At 37.6% G+C, this 18,780-nt stretch overlaps 1 protein-coding gene across 1 annotated transcript; it reads left to right on the plus strand.

Annotated features, from left to right (window-relative positions):
- The first annotated feature begins 9,776 nt into the window (after positions 1–9,776).
- Positions 9,777–10,807, plus strand: LOC145798471 (uncharacterized). Its single transcript, XM_082886057.1, has 2 exons — positions 9,777–9,964; positions 10,040–10,807. The coding sequence occupies exons 1-2, from the start codon at positions 9,893–9,895 to the stop codon at positions 10,688–10,690; spliced, it is 723 nt and encodes a 240-aa protein (XP_082742183.1). The 5' UTR covers positions 9,777–9,892; the 3' UTR covers positions 10,691–10,807.
- The last annotated feature ends 7,973 nt before the right edge of the window (positions 10,808–18,780 follow it).

Consider the following 18,780-nt stretch of genomic DNA (forward strand, 5'->3'; position numbering starts at 1 on the left):
TCCAGGTTGATCCAACTTAGTTCAATTCCATTACACGCAAATATAATTCAACTCTGCCATATAATGAGTCCAAGTTATTCGTCATGTTTCACTTAGAAACATCGCCAACTTAGTTCAACTCTATTATATGCAAGTATAATTCAACTCTTCCATATAATAAGTCTAAGTTATTCGTCATGTTTCATTTAGAAACATCGCCAACTTAGTTCAACTCTATTATGTGCAAGTATAATTCAACTCTTCCATATAATAAGTCTAAGTTATTTGTCATGTTTCACTTTAGAAACATCGCCATGGGACTGATCAGTCCTTTCACACAAATTTCAAATTCATAAAACTAAAATTTTATTACTACCTTGGCTAATAAAATTATGGCATAAACTTTGAAAAAACAAAAATCTAATGATAGAAAAATTTCAAGTTGCAAGTGTTCTAGGGTCTTGGCAACTCTTTGTCATCACTGTCCTCAAGCTGATATGCCCCATTGCTTGCGACCGAGATGATTCTATAAGATCCTTCCCAATTTGGGCCTAGCGTACCCTCCCTATGATCCTTTTTGTTGCTGACCACCTTCTTCAGCACAAGGTCCTAACTTTGAACTCTCTTGGGTTAACCTTCTTGTTGTAAGCCCTAACAAGTTGTTGCTGGTATGCCCCCGGCCAAATTGTTACTATTTCTCTTTTTTCCTCCAGTAGGTCTAGATCTCGGGCTAGAAATGCCTGATTAGTACCATTTTCCACTCCTTGGGTTTTGATCCCTGGAATGCCGACTTCTAGTGGGATAACTGCTTCAGTGCCTTAAGTCATGGCAAATAGAGACTCCCCACTTGATCTTCTCAGCGTAGTCCGATATGCCCAGAGTACATTGGGCAACTCCTCCACCTATTTTCCTTTTGCTGCTTCCAGCCTCTTTTTTATCCCATCCAAGATAGTCTTATTGGATATTTCTGCCTGACCATTACTCTGAGGAAAACTTGGAGTAGAGTAGTAGTTCTTGATTTTGTACTTTGCACAGAAGCTTTTGATTAACTTACTGTCAAACTGACTGCCATTGTCTGCTATTATTGCTCGTGGAATCCTAAACCTGGTGATGATGTTCTTCCATATGAAGTTCTTTACATTAATATCTCGATTCTTTGCAAGGGGTTTAGCTTCTACCTATTTTGTGAAGTAATCAGTTGCTACCAGCAAGAACTTCCTTTGCCTAGTTGCTTGGAGCAATTGTCTAACAAGATCCACGCCCCACTAGGCAAATGGCCAAAGGCTAGATACTGGATTCAAATCTACTGTTGGTTGATGTATCAAAGGTGCAAACCTCTGGCACTTCTCACACTTTCTAACATAGGCTTCAGCATCCTTCTGTATGTAGGGCCACCAATACCCCTGAGTAATGGCCCTATGAGCAAGAGATCTGCCCCCAGCATGGCTACTACATACTCATTCATGTATTTCATACAAGAAGTCTTCAACCTGGAAGGGTTGTACACACCTCAAAAGGGAACCAGTAAAGACCTTCTGTAGAGATGTCCTTCTGTTGTTAGGCTAAACCTTGCCGACTTTAGTCTAGTTTTATGCGCCTCTTTGGGATCATCTGGTAGCTTGTCGTCACTAAGAAACATTACTATTGCATCCATCCAACTTAGACCTATCTCCACACACATTGCTTCATACTCTGTTATTAGTGGTTCCACGCTTGGGCCCAACAAATAATCGCCCATTACTGTCCTTGCCTTTCCTGACTTCATTGTACTAGTCAAGTTAGCCAAGGCATCGGCATGGCTGTTGTCATCTCGACTAACCTGCTGTAGTTGACAATCTTGAACCAAGGCTAGCAGTCTAACAACTTCTTTGATATAGGCGATCATTCTTTCGTCTCAGGCTGCATACTCGTTTGTTGCCTGGTTCATAATAAGTTTGGAGTCACAAAAGACTGCCACCTCGTCAGCTTCCATTGCTGCTGCTAATTTCAATCCTGCGATCAGTGTCTCATATTCTGTTTCGTTGTTTGAGGCCTTGAACCTTAAACAAATTGATTGTTCTACCATCCGCCCATCTGGCAATACTAGCACTACTCTTGCCCTCGTTCCTTGACAGTTTGAACTTTCATCAACAAACAGGCAGAAGGAGTCGTTGATGTAGATATCATAGGGTTTCAATTTTCTTCTTTCTTCTACTCTACTGTAGGGTTTTTCATTTCCAGTTGGGTCTCCTTTTGTTCCCCTAGACACCCTAAGCCGTGGCTCATCGGAACCTGACGTGGGATGGCACCAGGTGTGAACTCGGCCACAAAGTCGGCCACAACCTGGCCTTTGATTGTCGTCCTGGGTCTAAACTCTAAGTCATATTGGCCCAATACCACTGCCCATCTGGCTACCTTGCCTATCAGATCTCCTTGTTGCAGCAGGGATTTCAAAGGGTACTCGGTTAACACCACAATCTTGTAGGCTTGGAAGTAATGATTTAGTTTTTTGGAAGCCATTACTAAGGTCAGTGTTAATTTCTCTAGGGGCAAGTACCTAGTCTCTGTGTCTGCTAGGGTTTTACTCATATAGTATACTGCCATTTGTTCTCTCTTCTCTTATCTGATTACCATTGTACTCACTACATGCTCTGAAACCGCCAAGTATAAGAACAGTTCCTCTCTAGGTACTGGATTTGAGAGAACTGGAGCTGTAGTCAGGTATTTTTTCAAGTCGGCCAAGACGACTTCGCATTCCTCTGTCCACAAAAAATCTGTGGCCTTTTTCAATAGACTGAAAAATGGTTTACACTTATCTAAACTTCTACTTATAAACCTATTCAGGGTTACGGCCCTTCCTGTCAGCATCTGTACTTGTTTTGCCAATGTCGGGCTCTTCAAGTCAATGATGGCCTTAATTTGATTTGAGCTTGCCTCAATGCCCGTTTTAGTAACCAAGTACCCTAGGAACTTACCAGACCCAACTCCAAATGCACATTTTGAAGCATTGAGTCGGAGCCGATATGTTTTAAGAATATCGAACACTGCCTTCAAGTCAGCCAGGTGATTCTCTGGTTCTTTGGTCTTTACGACCATGTCATCAATGTATACTTCCACTGTTTTGCCGATCAGATGTTTGAACATCTTGGTCACTAACCTCTGGTAGGTTGTTCCTGCATTTTTTAACCCGAAAGGCATCACTTTGTAGCAATACAACCCTTTGGGGGTGATAAATGTAGTCTTTTCCTCATCGGGAGGATACATTGCTATCTGATAGTACCCCTTATAAGCATCTAGGAAGCTCATCCTTCCATGCCCCGAAGTGACATCCAGTAATTGATCGATTTTGGGAAGTGGAAAATTATCTTTGGGATAAGCCTTATTCAGGCTAGTAAAGTCCACGCAGACCCTCTACTTCTCATTCTTCTTTTTCACAACAACTGTGTTTGATAACCAAGTTGGGTAGTTTACCTCCCGAATGGCTCTGGCCTCTAACAATTTGTCCACTTCCTCATCGACTGCCTCCACACGAACTAACGTCGGCCTCCTTGCTCGCTGAATGGCATATTTAGCCAACCTGTCTACATTTAGTCTATGGCAAGCGACCTCAGGATTAATGCTAGACATCTCGTATGGCGTCCAAGCAAACACCTCCATGTTTTCTCGTAAGAATGACTTTAACTCCTTTTCCTTCTTTTCGGCCAAACCTGAGCCAAGAAAGAAGAAGCGCTCTTCATCCCCTTGTTGGACTAGGATCTTCTTTAAGGCTTCCTCGCTTTTGTCGGCCGGCTCTTTGTCGACGTTATCCAGGATCTCCATGTCCTCGTCCTTAATCTCTGTTGTTTCTGCTTCTCGCACGTTGCAGGTGGATTTTATGGCTGCCATGGAGCAATTCTTTGCCTGCACCTGATCTTCTCTGACCTCCTCAATTCCATGCTCTGTTGGGAACCATAACAACTGTTGTAGTGTTGAGGGAACAACCCTTATTGCGTACAACCATAGCCTTCCCAAGATAGCGTTGTAAGAGAAGTGGGTGTCAATTACTGTAAACTCTATGCTTACCTTCTTGGTGCCTACCTGTACCTCCAAATTTATTGCTCCTAGGGGCCATGTCGGCATTCCATTGAACCTGACCATTGGGCAGTTGGACTGCTCCAAAACATCTCAGTGAAGGCCGAGCTCCTTGTAACATCTGACATACATGATGTCACAAGAGCTGCATTGGTCAATCAGAATGTGCTTTACCTGGCATTCTCCAATCTTGAAGGATACCGCCAGAGCATCGTTGTGTAGATGCTGCACCACGTCTAGGTCAGTTTTAGTAAAGGACACCATTAGTCTCTGGCACTCGTCTGTCCTAGGCCTCTTTTGCTGAACCTGATATACATGCTGTAAATACTTCACCCTCTGAGTCTCTTCATGTACCTCGTTCTCATTGACCCTCGAGTGAATCACATTGATCACCCGAGGTTCGTCTGCCTACAGTTGTGGTGCTAGTGGAGGTGGTGTTGCCGGTGCCCAGGGCAGTCTTGCATGTTCTTCCCTCGTTCGGCCCTTATCTACTAGGTCCGTTAGATGACTTTGTCTGACTAGATCTTCTAAATGCGCCTTTAGGGCTCTACAACCCTGTGTCAGGTGCCCATCTTCATCGTGGTAGGCACAGTGCTTCCCTAGACTTCTTACCATAAATTCGGCAAGAATCTTCTCTAGTGCTCTATAATAGGGTTGGTTCCTAATCCTCTCCAAAAATTTATAAACCGAGATCCAGAATACAGTGGTGACTGCCTGTGCAGCCCTCAGTCCTGTTTCTTGTTTATTAAAATTTGTATTACCTCAGCCTCGCTTCGGTGAGCCGCTCCTCTTCTCCTGCTTTGACGTCTTCGTTCCTGGCGTATCCTTTTCGGCTCTCGTATATTTCTCAATCCTGGCCATGAGTTCCTCCATACTCTTCGGCAGAGTCTTTGCTAGTGACTTTCAAAGCATGCAATCATCCTTTAGGCCGTTCTTAAAAGACACGACCGCTAACTCCTGATTGCACCCTAGTATTCGGTTAAACACCTCATAAAACCTTTTAGCATAAGCCCTGAGGGTTTCACCCTTGCCAATTTTCAGAGCCATTAGGGAGTCTATCATCAACGGCTGCAATTTGTCTGTAACAAACCTGGCCACAAACATCTTGGCCAGGCCTTCCTAACTCTTCACAGTTCCTTTCGGTAACTTGTGAAACCAATCTGATGTGATTTCCCCAAAGGATGAGGAGAAAACCTTGTAGAGCAACGGTTCATTCTCTGTATATAGTGCCATCAAATTCAAATATAAGCCAACGTGAAAGTTCGGATTGGACTTACCGTCATATATTTGGAACCTCGGCATATGGAACTTCTTTGGGGCCTCAAACTTATCTAACTCTACTAAGAACGGCGTCCTCGGCTTAACCGGGGATGTGACCTCGGTATTCTGCCTCTTCCTCTGGAGGTAGTCCCTTAGATCCTCCTTAGCCTGACTAGGAGCTCGGCTGTCAACGGACTTCAGCCTCTTTGGTACATTGCTTCCGGTGTCGTTATGCGTCCTCTTGGACTTCTCTTAATCCACCGTGTCAAAGCAAAGTTCCTTCCCCCAAACATGCTGATGTTCCTTGACATAAGTTCCCTTGGCACGAGGTGTCTTTTGAGACTCTCCTCTCATCAACTCTCCTCGCCCGACCTCCCTCGAAGGCCAATGCAAATGCTCTTTTGCCTTGTCATGCTGAGGGACCACAAGGACTGCTTTCTGCCTCCCTTTCGGGGCGTCGTTCTTGGCCGCTAGAATCGGCGTGCCCTTCAATGGAAACGAGGGTTGCATGACGTTGTTTTGCATCATAAAGTTGACAACCGATTGTAGGTCTGTCAACTTGTTTGACATTCCTTTCATCTTACCATCCCTTCTTAGGCATCTATCCTTTCATACCTGGAGGTCGCTTTCGTTGTAATACCCACCTTGACCTGCTTTCTTCGGTATGTCTCCCTCTTGGCCGACGTCCTTTTTCTGGAGATTCTGCTCCTGAGGTTCTTCATTACAATTCTCATTTTCCACGTTAGGATCGGCGTTTTTACCACTACCACTAGGGATGTCATCCCAAACCTTCTCTTTCTACTCGTCGCTAGCTATCTATTCTCCTTACTTTTCCACAGACGACGCAAAATTTTGGTTGTTGATTTTTGACCACACAATCAAAAAGGGATACTCAGCAGGAGATCACCGGCAGAATAGATTGAGCCTGAACAACTTGTTACAGAAATATAAGAATCTGGCGGTAATTCGTCCACCTGAGAGCACTCAGACGATCAAGTCAGTAATTATCTCTCAAAGATAGCTAATAGTACTTAACTCACTAGACAGAGTATCAAAACATACCTTAGACTCATAAGGGTGCCCTGCTTTTATAGCCAGCGCTAACCTGATCCTTATAGAAGCCTAGCTTCAATGGACTTTGGCTCAATGCTCATCTTAAACTTTCAGCTAGATAGAGATAAACTTCCTAAGAGTTTTATCTTTATCCAGACTGCAGTCATTCCCTATTCTAGGACTCCTGTCCCCTATCTGCTCATTTCGGATTTCGATATCCTCGCAGATAACCTTGGCATAGCCGAGATTATCTTGGCGCATAACCTAGTCACGTGGCACCTCAGCTGACACTTCAGCGTCACCTTGACCACGTGTTGTCATTCTCAAAATATGTCCCTACAAATAGTTTAAATAAATTTTAACAAACTAATTATCTAACAATTAGGGGCAATACTTTTAACTTTTTCTCTTTTGATTATCAACTTTTAACTTATAATAAACTGTATCAAAGAAATCCTTTTTGTATACCTAAACTTGTATATCTATTTATAGTGGTGAACATTTTTGTTTAGCACTCTAATCCTTCTTTAGAAAGGGCTTGTCTAGCAAACGTTTCCTTTCTTGATTAGACTAGGTTTTATGTGTTGGGCAACTATTTTTTATGAGCTAGGTTAGTTCAACATTAATAACTTTTTTCTCTAACATTGATTTATCATTTTACTGTAACTTGACCACAGTCTTGCATATAGCACTACAAGAAAAGAGGGCAAAAAAGACGGAATTATTAGCGACGGCGTGATCCCCGTCGCAAAAAATGGTATTTTGCGACGGCAAAACAAACCGTCGCAAAAAAGTAGTTTTAGCGACGGCGTTTAACCGTCGGTAATAAACTGCACGGGCGAGTATGAAAATCAGGAACTATTAGCGACGGCAATGTTGAACCGTCGGGAAAAAAAACTATTTGAGACGGCAAAAAGTTTGCTGTCGCAAATACTCGACCATTTGCAACGGCAAATATCCGTCGCAAAAAAGGATTATTAAAACGGCGTCGTTTGTTAATTGTTTTGTATAATTTGCGACGGTGTAAACCTTACCGTCGCAAAAAGTAAAAAAACATTTTCCCCCCTCTTCCCTCTCATCTTGCCGCTCGGTTCCATCGCAAAATCCCTAAAATTAATTTGAAGCACAAAATCCCTAAAATCCCTAGCGGTGTCCGATAGAAATCCCTCTCATCTTGCCGCTCAATTTTCCCCCAAAATCCCCAAACCAGCGACCGGCGACCGGCGACGAACGGCGAAGGGCCAGCGGTGGTGCGACGACGACGAACGGCGAAGGGCTAGCGGCGGCGACGACGAACGGCGAACGGCAACTCAGGTATGCTCTCTCTCTCTCTCTCTGTATATATATATATATATATATGTATGTATGTATTACCTGTTGCATATATATATGTATGTATGTATTACCTATTTGCAAGATAATTTTCAATTAAAAATGGAGTTTTGTTGACTTTAATAACTAAGATCAAACACTGAAACAAAAGTGATCGGCCTCATTACATACAAATCAATCACATTTAAATAGGTGATAGTCTGATGAATAAAATGAAATCTTGACTTTAATAACTAAGATTTTATTTGGATAGATAAATTTCAAATGAATAAAATGAGAGAATTGACTATTATATATATATATATAGATGTAGATACTACGAAGAAAAGATAGCATAGTAGAATAAGCTAAAGAAGAGTTAATTATGACCATTGTGAAAATCCTTTGTAGAAACTATTTGAAATAACTATTTTTGCATTAGCAATGTTTCCTTTCACATTATTGGGCTAAATGACCCAATATTGGCCCATTCATCCGACATTCAATTCAAGCCTTAACTGATTTCAGCCCATTTATTGACTGGTTTTCTGGGTCAGCCCTACCCATTTGATTTATTAATCCTTGAAATCTCTCAAACTCATATAAGGGTAGGTGTGTAATTGGCTTGGTTTGATCGGTTTATAGTAAAAATCATGAAGAAAAAAAATAGGCACCTAATTGTATTACTGAAGTTGTCGGTTTAGCATTGGGCCAATTTGGTTTGATGAGTTGGGCGTCGTGAAAATTCATTGTGCCAAACAAAATTGGGTTCAATTATGAATTTAGCCTAATTTTTGGATTTACTAGAGCAATCAATTTTATTATGTGATTGGTTTCAACATTTATAAAGACTAAATAAAAACAGTGCCTGTGGTTTTGCACCTATTTTATTTGGAAAAGTCTAAGTACCTAGAATTGGGTATGAGAAAATTGATCCGGAAAATAAATGGAGTGTTGAGATTGTATATAGGTCCATGTATAGATTGAATTTGGGCTACACATTCATAATCCTTGATATAAATTATAGATTGATTTTATTTTGCTTGCTAATACTAATACACTTGGGATGAAATGAAATGTTCAGCTTACCCACAAATTAAGTCAGTCATTGTTTCTTTCATTATTTATATAACTTTTCTTTTTAAAGCAACGATTTCTTGTATGAAAATGTATCAAGTTATTTTAAACTGCTAAATCTCACAGATTGTCCCAGTCTAAAAAAAATTAGGGCAAATTACATATACCTCCCTCGAAGTTTAACTAAATTACAGATACCCCCTTGAGGTTTTGGAAATTACATCACGCATCCTGAGGTTTGTATTTTCATAATAATGAACAATTTATTTTCAAAATAATATTTTTTTTTAAAACATAAATACGATGAAATTATATTGTTATAATTATCAAATTAATCTAATTTTTATTATAAATGATCTACACACCTATACCTTCAAAAAGATCGAGTCATTAAAACACATTGGGCCATATTAATGTAGAAATCAAAATAAATTCATGAGACCAGATTGGACTGATTCATTCTGTACCATGAACCAGACCCCCAACGAATTTACTATGGAGATATTAGGCATCAATTATAATGTTATATCATTCTTTTAAATTTTTATATGATTATAATATACACATTCATGTTAAACATGTAATATGACATACATGATATATGTCCATAATTAAGTTTTGAACAAATAGATAAATAAAATAATGCACCATCAGTAAAGTCCCCTTTCCTCGTTATCCTTTTACTCAATTTACTTTTCTTTTGGAGCTTTGGAATAGATAGCTATATTCATTTCTATGGAATGGAAGTGTACTACTTGTTTTGATAGATGAGGGTGTAATACGTAGGTATTATATTTAGAGTTACTTTGATGAGATATTTTTGTGGATGTCTACAGATGATGGATAAGAGTTGGATTGATTTGCCAAATAGGATGTCGAGCGAATACATTAATGGGATTGATGAATTCCTTGTGTTTGCCTACACCAATAGGGTTGAAGGTTCGATGATCAGTTGTCCGTGTAGGAAGTGTGAGAATCGATACTATTTTGTACGAGAGGGTGTACGGGAGCATTTGAATACAAGCGCGGTTCAACCATTCATAAAGTAGGTTAAGTCACTCACTCAATATGTTATTATGTTTTATTGAATTTTCAACAAAATTTTTTGTATTGCTAAAATCTCAATCTACACAGCAAACACCTTGAAGTACTTCAGCTCAAAATGCCTCGTGTCGACGATCATCAGCTTCGGCGTGAACATTTTGAAACTTTTCACATTTGGTTCAAGGAACATGTATGTATTTAACTCTATAGATTCTAGTTACTTAAGTCGAACTACATTTAAATTTTACATTTTCATGTTAAATAGGTCCAAACTTTGCGAAGGACTACTGATGTCATATTTTCTGAAGAGATTATTCTATTGGCAAATGGTCCTCATAACCTGGCAAGGAGGTTCAACGGGTATATACTGAATGGGTTTCGGTATCGAGTAAAGGCCATGGATGATCGTCAAGCCACACAAAATTGTGGTGTAGCTTTGAAGGCAGATACCATAAGTTATGCTAGTCGAAAAGACAAGAATCCTCGTGTGGGGTCTGTGTACTATTATGGACAATTGACAGATATTGTTGAGCTTCGATATTCCAATGAGAAGAAACATGTGTTGTTTAAGTGTGATTGGATTGACAATATTCACGGAAAAAAAGAAGATGTCTTCAATTTCACGTTGGTAAACTTCAATCATTTGTTGTACCGAGATGATCGAATTACCAATGAACCTTTCATCTTGGCGTCCCAAGCAGAGCAAGTTTGGTACGTTGCAGACCCGTTACAACCAGACTGGCAAGTCGTGGTGAAGATGTCTCAAAGAGGTTTATTTGATATGAGTTCGACTGATCCACAAATCGAGCCATACATAAGCCAACAATTGGAAGAAAATATAATGCTTCGTGATGAAGAAGTTGGTTGGGTGAGGGAAGCCGCAGAAGGGGAAACAGTTGATGTTCAAATAGGCTGATATTTAATCAACATTAGTAATTCAATTAAGGCAAAGGTTGTAGTTAATCATCAATTTCTTAATTTACTTTGTCTTTGTAATTGTATTAGTTCAATTAATGTCATATTATAGTTGATGACAACCCATTGTCTATGTTTCTAATGTCAATTAATGTTATATTGCTTGCATATTATTATGGGAAGGAAGAGGAAGCCTGATCATCCCCGGCGCATGATGTCTGATGTGCTACATAACAGGACATCAGTAGCACCACCATCAGAGGACGCATCACATCGGCCACCATCGGAGGGGCCATTAGTGCCACCACCATCTGAGGGGCCATTAGTACCACCGCATCGACCACCATCAGTGGCACCACAGCAGCTACCATGTACTCAGCCCCCACGCCTACCATCGGTGCGTCCACCATCAGTGGCACCACAGCAGCTAGCATCCCGACTAGAGTCATCAGCTTATGAGCTATCCGCAGGTATATAAATTTGCCATTTTTTTTGTATGAAAATTATTTAAACATACATTTATTTATGCTCATTATATATAACTTGTTTATTCTCATTGAATTTTGCAGACCCTTCGTCTTCTTCACAGCCTACATCAGGTATAAGAATTCGATTTGTATTCACATAATTTAAATTTGCATTTGTTTATTACCGTTGCATATTGTTTATTGTTTTTGTATCTCGCAGGTCATGTTAGTTCTTCATCAATCTCGACTAGGCGTGGTAGAGGATGTGCCAAGGGCATTAAAGAGTGGGGTACTGGTAAAAAGCTGGACATACAATTTGATGAAAATTACTGCCCAATAGGGGATAACGTCGCTAAGTTAACTACTCAACTTGGCATCATTGTGCGGAATGGTAACATTGTTCCTCTTACTTTTCTTGACTGGAATAATGTGCCTGATGATATTGTTGATGCTATCTGGAAGGATGTGAAGGTAAAAGTATATTTTTGACCACAAATTCGAATTCCAAAATTGTGTTATTATTATTTACACTTTGAAATTGTGTTTTATAGGACAATTTGAATATATGTCCAGAGGAGTACAAGCCAATCTGCATGAAAAACTGCAACAGCATATGGAAGGATCACAAGAACAAGATTAAGGTTAAGTATTTCAAGCCTAGAAGTTCTGATCCTAATCTGAAGGATGATGTTCCTTTGCACATTGTGCCAAGCCAGTGGGAAGAACTTGTGGAGTATTGGCGTACTTCTGATGCTGAGGTATACAAATAAGTTATATTTATGATATGTAAACATACAAATCATATTTACATACTTACATTTGTTGAACCTGTTATAGAAAATTGCAAGTAGGAATGCTAAAAATCGGCGAGCTCACGGCATAGCTCATACCACAGGGCGTACTAGTTTCTCTCAGATACGACATGAGGTTTACATTTTATTGTTTTATTTTTGTATATAAATAAACATTGAATATTTGCAAATTATTTGGATTCTAATTTTCATATTTCTAAAAAAATGTAGATGACCAATAACGGGAAGTCTACTGATAAGATGAATGTTTGGCTTATGACACGTAGAGCAGATGACCCAGAGGTTATCCAGACCTTGGTAGTTTCCAAACACCTTTGATTGTATTTGAAGTTTATTTTATGTGTGTCAACCATCTTAATTTGGCATATACTTGTATGTCTTATTCAATACAGGATGAGTTTAATCGTCAACTCTCTATGCTACCTGAGGATTGTGAGACTTTGGAGGCTAGGAATGCCATTTTCCATGAGTTGATAGGTCATGACGGACATGGATATTGTCGCACATACGGGAGAATTGTGCCTCGGAGAGCGGTGTATAAAGATGGTGCTGGGCCATCACAGTCAACACCCCAACCATCGACTATTGAGCAGATCACGCAGCAGGTTCGTGCAGAGCTAAGGGATGAGTTGAAGGAGGAGCTGCGAGCAGAGTTCTCTACACATTTACAGCAGATGAGAGCTGAGATGATGGCGTTTGTGTCACAGGGGGCGAGTGTGGATCCCAACAGACAGGTTCGATATAAATTAAATTGTTTGATAGTTCAATTTTCACAGAAGATTATGTATAAAATTCGAATATGATTAACACATTATGCATTGACTATCATAGGTTCCTGATGCATCGAGTGGCCACCGGGCATTTAGGGAATCTGCAGAAGATGAGAATCCATATACACCACCACCAGAAGATCAGGTATAAAATGTATCTTTGCATTCTAAGCTAAAATGTATCTTTGCATTCTTAAGAAACTTGAACTCGAGGTGTTAACGCCCCAAAATCACCAAACGGCGTCGGTTTGGCACGAAACTTGGCACACACGACCGCCTAGGCACGAGAGACTTGTGGGAGAAGACGGGGCTCGAATCGGGTTCCCGGTTTTGGAGTTAGAGCCGGATTTCACTTTAGGCAAACTAGTTTCTTAAGAAACTTGAACTCGAGGTGTTAACGCCCCAAAATCACCAAACGGCATCGGTTTGGCACGAAACTTGGCACACACGACCGCCTAGGCACGAGAGACTTGTGGGAGAAGACGGGGCTCGAATCGGGTTCCCGGTTTTGGAGTTAGAGCCGGATTTCACTTTAGGCAAACTAGTTTCTGTTCAAACTTGAACTCGAGGTGTTAACGCCCCAAAATCACCAAACGGCGTCGGTTTGGCACGAAACTTGGCACACACGACCGCCTAGGCACGAGAGACTTGTGGGAGAAGACGGGGCTCGAATCGGGTTCCCGGTTTTGGAGTTAGAGCCGGATTTCACTTTAGGCAAACTAGTTTCTTAAGAAACTTGAACTCGAGGTGTTAACGCCCCAAAATCACCAAACGGCGTCGGATTGGCACGAAACTTGGCACACACGACCTCCTAGGCACGAGAGACTTGTGGGAGAAGACGGGGCTCGAATCGGGTTCCCGGTTTGGGAGTTAGAGCCGGATTTCACTTTAGGCAAACTAGTTTCTTAAGAAACTTGAACTCGAGGTGTTAACGCCCCAAAATCACCAAACGGCATCGGTTTGGCACGAAACTTGGCACACACGACCGCCTAGGCACGAGAGACTTGTGGGAGAAGACGGGGCTCGAATCGGGTTCCCGGTTTTGGAGTTAGAGCCGGATTTCACTTTAGGCAAACTAGTTTCTTAAGAAACTTGAACTCGAGGTGTTAACGCCCCAAAATCACCAAACGGCGTCGGTTTATCACGAAACTTGGCACACACGACCGCCTAGGCATGAGAGACTTGTGGGAGAAGACGGGGCTCGAATCGGGTTCCCGGTTTTGGAGTTAGAGCCGGATTTCACTTTAGGCAAACTAGTTTCTTAAGAAACTTGAACTCGAGGTGTTAACGCCCCAAAATCACCAAACGGCGTCGGTTTGGCACGAAACTTGGCACACACGACCGCCTAGGCACGAGAGACTTGTGGGAGAAGACGGCGCTCGAATCGGGTTCCCGGTTTGGGAGTTAGAGTCAGATTTCGGTCTAGTCAAAATTATTTACTAAACTATCTTTGTAATTATATAGTAGTTAATTTTTTTATATTTTTCTCTAATTAAAATATTAACACCATTATATTGTTATTAATTACTTTTATTTTGTTTTTTTCAGATATTTCTTTAGTTGCAGTTTGCTTCTTGTGGAATGCGGGCGTATAAAGATTATAACCAGCTTTTATTTTTTGAACCCACGAAGGAAGCAAGACGAAAACTTTTGGTTTTGATTTTGATTTTGATTTATGTTATTTAAATTTGTGAACAATATTATGTATGTATTATGCGACATTATGTAGTGGTATAATTTTTATTTCTGTATTGTTATTAATGGAACAACATTATGAATGTTCATCATGTGCCGTCTTTTGTTTATATATGTATTTATATTATTATGTAATTTTTAGATTTTTTTTAGTTATTTTTCATTTAATACAGGTTTTTTTATATTTTTAATTATTTTTGTACAGGGATTTTTTTTTTTTAATTTTTTTTTGAGACGGCGGAGCTCCCCCGTCGCAAAAAAAATGGTATTAATCTTTTTGCGACGACTCAAATACTGTCGCAAAAGGTAGGTATTAAATTGAGAATAAGACCTTTAGCGACGGCTTAGGTTCCCGTCGCCAATGGTCATTAGCGACGATACTTTTACCGACAGGATTAGGCAGTCGACAAAACTACTTTAGCGACGGCAAGTCTCTACCGTCGCAAAAAAACAGATTTTCGTAGTTTTTTGGCGACAGAATTATGCCGTCGCAAAAAAATGTTTTTACCGTCGCAAAAACAATTGCGACGGCTCTTGCCGTCGCTAAATCCCTTTTGCAACCCCCTCTCTTGCGACCCCCCACCTGCCGTCGCAAAAAACTGATCCCCGTCGCAAAAAACTATTAGCGACGGCGTTTGGAGTATTTGCGACGGCAAAACGCCGTCGCAAAAAACAATTTTTTTTGTAGTGTAGTCATTTTAGATTCTACAACATATCCTTACTCGAAATTGTGTAAAGAGATCTTATCAAATCACTCAAAGCTCCCCACTCATTTTTATGCTAGTTTTATCTCTTGCAAATTATACATCTTTAGTCATGTAATACAAGCCCCCAATTTTATGTCGAGTCCAATAAGCTAGTTTCATGGCCTTTGTTTTGATGTTCAACACAAGGTTTTGTTTTGCATTTTGAATTTGTGTATAATGTTTGAATATAGAAAAAAAAATGGAAAAGATTTGTAAATGATAAGTGTTTTTTTTTTTTCTCCTCACCCCCCCCCCCCCCCCACCCCAAAACTCCAAAATCCAAACACAATCTAGCAATAGGTAGAGGGATTTAGTAGGCCAGCTCAAGTGTGGTGTTGGGCAAATTTGTACATAGAAGGTGTTGGAGTAACTTGGGCTTAGCCCAAACTGCCAAACAATTTATTGACTTTCAGTCTTTACCGAGTGGGCCAAACTACAATTGTGTTGGTTGTAGGGGAATAGGGTGGCCCAAACATGCTTTGGCCCTTTTCTCAGGATAAAATATTATTACAATTTATTATTCGAAGTTATAGGGGAATAGGGTGGGCCAAACTACAATTTATTATTCGAAGTTATGCTTTGGTTGTAATAAAATATTATTACAATTGTGTTGGTTGTAGGGGAATAGGGTGGGCCAAATTACAATTTATTATTCGAAGTTATAGGAATGCATAAAATATTTTGACCAAAAAATACTTAACAGATGCATATAAATACTTTTTAAAAGATTTTAATTTTTTTTATGTTTTTTTTTTTAATTTTAAAACATCCTAGCTCATGTTAATTGAGTATTGGGGGCAATTTAAACTCATATTTTAAGAGACAAACTTAAAAGTAATTTTTTTTAATTTAAAGTTAAAAGTAAAAATAAATAAATATTTTTTTTGGATAAAAATAGAATATTAGTATATTAATAAAATTAGGCTACAACTTAAATGGGCCGTCGCTGATCCATCAACTCGAACCTTACACCTCCACTCACAAATATCCTAAGGCACGGCTATATGAAACTCGGCCACAAGGGCATCGGCAAATAAATCTACGTATGAGCTATATAATTTCAATTCAAGCACATAATGTTGTAATTTTGTATGGATTAAACCATAATCTAAAAAGTGAGCATTATGTGCATCCTCACTAAAAAATTTGATTAAAACAGTGATCCCAACCTTTTAAAAGAGAGTTACATAAATTATTATACCAACTATCCATCCCTCCATAACTAAATTTAATCACAACTTTTTTATACTATAATTCAATTTGTGTTTATAACATTATTGGAATTAAAATAAGAGAGGATGAAAATATGGCTAACAATAACAAAAAAAGCTGCATATTCCTTAGTTTATTTTTTTATTTTTAATTTTAATAATTAAAGATTAATGTTGGGAAATGGCTAAGATTAGCATTTTAAAGTCATCACCTGCATGGTCGGTGGGCCATTGTTGCACTAATTAAACGTTAAATTTGAATCATATGAATCTAAAAGATTCTGTTGAATTTATAAAATATTTTTATAAAAAAATATAAAATTATTTATAAATGTATTAATAAGTATTTTAATCACATTCGATATAATATTATAACCTTTGTATGGTTATGTAGTAAATATTTGATTGGTTATAAAAAAAATGGAAATCGTGTGGCAGAGGCTCGCGTGGGCATCGTGTTATTTAGAATTTATTTCATTTTATTATTATGACAGATTGGGAATGGAAAATTTGTCCCTATCCTAGATATAAAAGGTAACTTCAATTTTTCGTTAAATTTTTTTCAAATTTAATTTGGAGAATAAGGGTTGTTTTGAAAAATAATTATTTTATTTGATTTTTTAATTTTTCATAAAAGGACATAAAAAAAATAGATAGAAAAATTGAATTTTTGATAGTGACTTTTTTATTATTTTAGATGGTTCCCAAACTTGCTTTAAAATAGTCAAAAAGTCACATTAATAAACTAAAAAATCAAAAAGTCAATTATCAAAATAACTAAAACAGTCAATTCTCAAAACAATCCTTTTAATCTTAAATTTGAGTAAACTGTTTAATTCAATATGAATTAGTCAAACTTTTTTTTATCAATTTTTTTAAGAAGAAATTACAAAAAATAAAATAAAATAAAAAATCTAAAGTTTGAGCTTTAAAACAAAATAAATCATAAATTTTTAATGTTATCAATTTAAATATTAAATCTTTTTGTTTGTCTTCAATTTAAATCTTTTGCCTATTTCTGTTAAGTACAATCAATAGAAAGTGAATATTTTAGTTATTAAATTCAATAAAAAATATTTTAAACATTTTATATATCTATATTAAGTTTAATAACTAAAATATCTTCTTTTTTTTTTGTCATAGTTTACTTAACGAAAATAGTTAAATGATTTAAATTGTAAATAAATCAAAAGATTAAAATTAAAATTAATAAAATATAAAATTTATTTTGTTACAAAATTAAAGCTTTAATTTTTTTATAATTGTTTTTTTTTTTCAAATTCTCATTTTGACCAAGCTAAAATCCACTATAAAATTTCATGGTGGTTAACATTTAGTAATATTAGGAACAAATCCTTATCAATTCAAAAAACATTCAAAATTTTTATCTTATAATTTAAATTTATTCTATATATAGGTTCCACATTACATAGGAGTATTTTAGAAAAATAGTTAAAAGCTAACTTCTTAATTTTTTTAAAACTTTTTTTAAAAAAACATGTAAAAATTGAGAGAAATGATGTAACCCAAAATAGGTTAAAAGTTGAAAAGTAACTTTTAATCTAGTTCCCAAATTAGGCCATAATTTAATTTATACTATATAATCACACACCTAAAATTTTCGAAGTGGATTAATCTGGCCCGAGCATATTTGTTTTTAGGAAAATGTTTGATAGCTCAAAATTTTGTAGCTCAAATTGGCCCGAGCATATTTGTTTTTAGGAAAATGTTTGATAGTTCAAAATTTTGTAGTTCAAATGGGTCAAATCTGTCAAAACGACGTCGTTTTACACTCAAAATTTATCAAAACGACATCGTTTTAAGTGATTTGAGTCATTTGAGTCACAAAATTTTGAGCTACCTAGCATTGTTGTTGTTTTTATTAGAAAGTTTGGTAAAAACCACCTCATAATAAAATTTTAATGCATTAAAAATAAGTACAAAAAGTTTTCATCGAAAAATCCAACAAATATTTGTATTATCAAAATATTAAACTTTAAAATAATATAACTTTTAATGTAAATGTCAGTTTTTAATAAAATTAATATTTTTAAAATTTTCTCATTAATATCTATCAAATAAGATTTATATGGACTATGAAATTTTTTTAAAAAAAATTATAACTATTGAAATTGATGTAAATAATAACAGTAATATGTTACTCTGTTTGACAGTAACATGACATGTGATTCTGTTTGACAATTACTCTATTTGACAGTAATATGTTATTTTATTTGACAATAACATATTACTCTGATAATATTATCTAAGAAAGAAAAAAAAATATTTTATTTTATCCTTATTTAATTATCTTTTCTCCTTAAAGGATTTATTAAAAAAAAACTAAATTAAATCATCTTTTCCATCAAATACGGTCCAACTAAAGGAGT

Source organism: Camellia sinensis, chromosome 9 (assembly GCF_055761805.1).
Source record: "Camellia sinensis isolate YWXY chromosome 9, ASM5576180v1, whole genome shotgun sequence".
In the NCBI taxonomy this organism is placed as follows: Eukaryota; Viridiplantae; Streptophyta; class Magnoliopsida; order Ericales; family Theaceae; genus Camellia; species Camellia sinensis.

Excerpts from the sequence above, each read along its gene's own strand:
- LOC145798471 (XM_082886057.1), top strand. The coding sequence starts at position 9,893 with ATGCCTCGTGTCGACGATCATCAGCTTCGGCGTGAACATTTTGAAACT. Across the intron at positions 9,965-10,039 it reads ACATTTGGTTCAAGGAACAT|GTCCAAACTTTGCGAAGGAC; the intron begins GTATGTATTTAA and ends CATGTTAAATAG.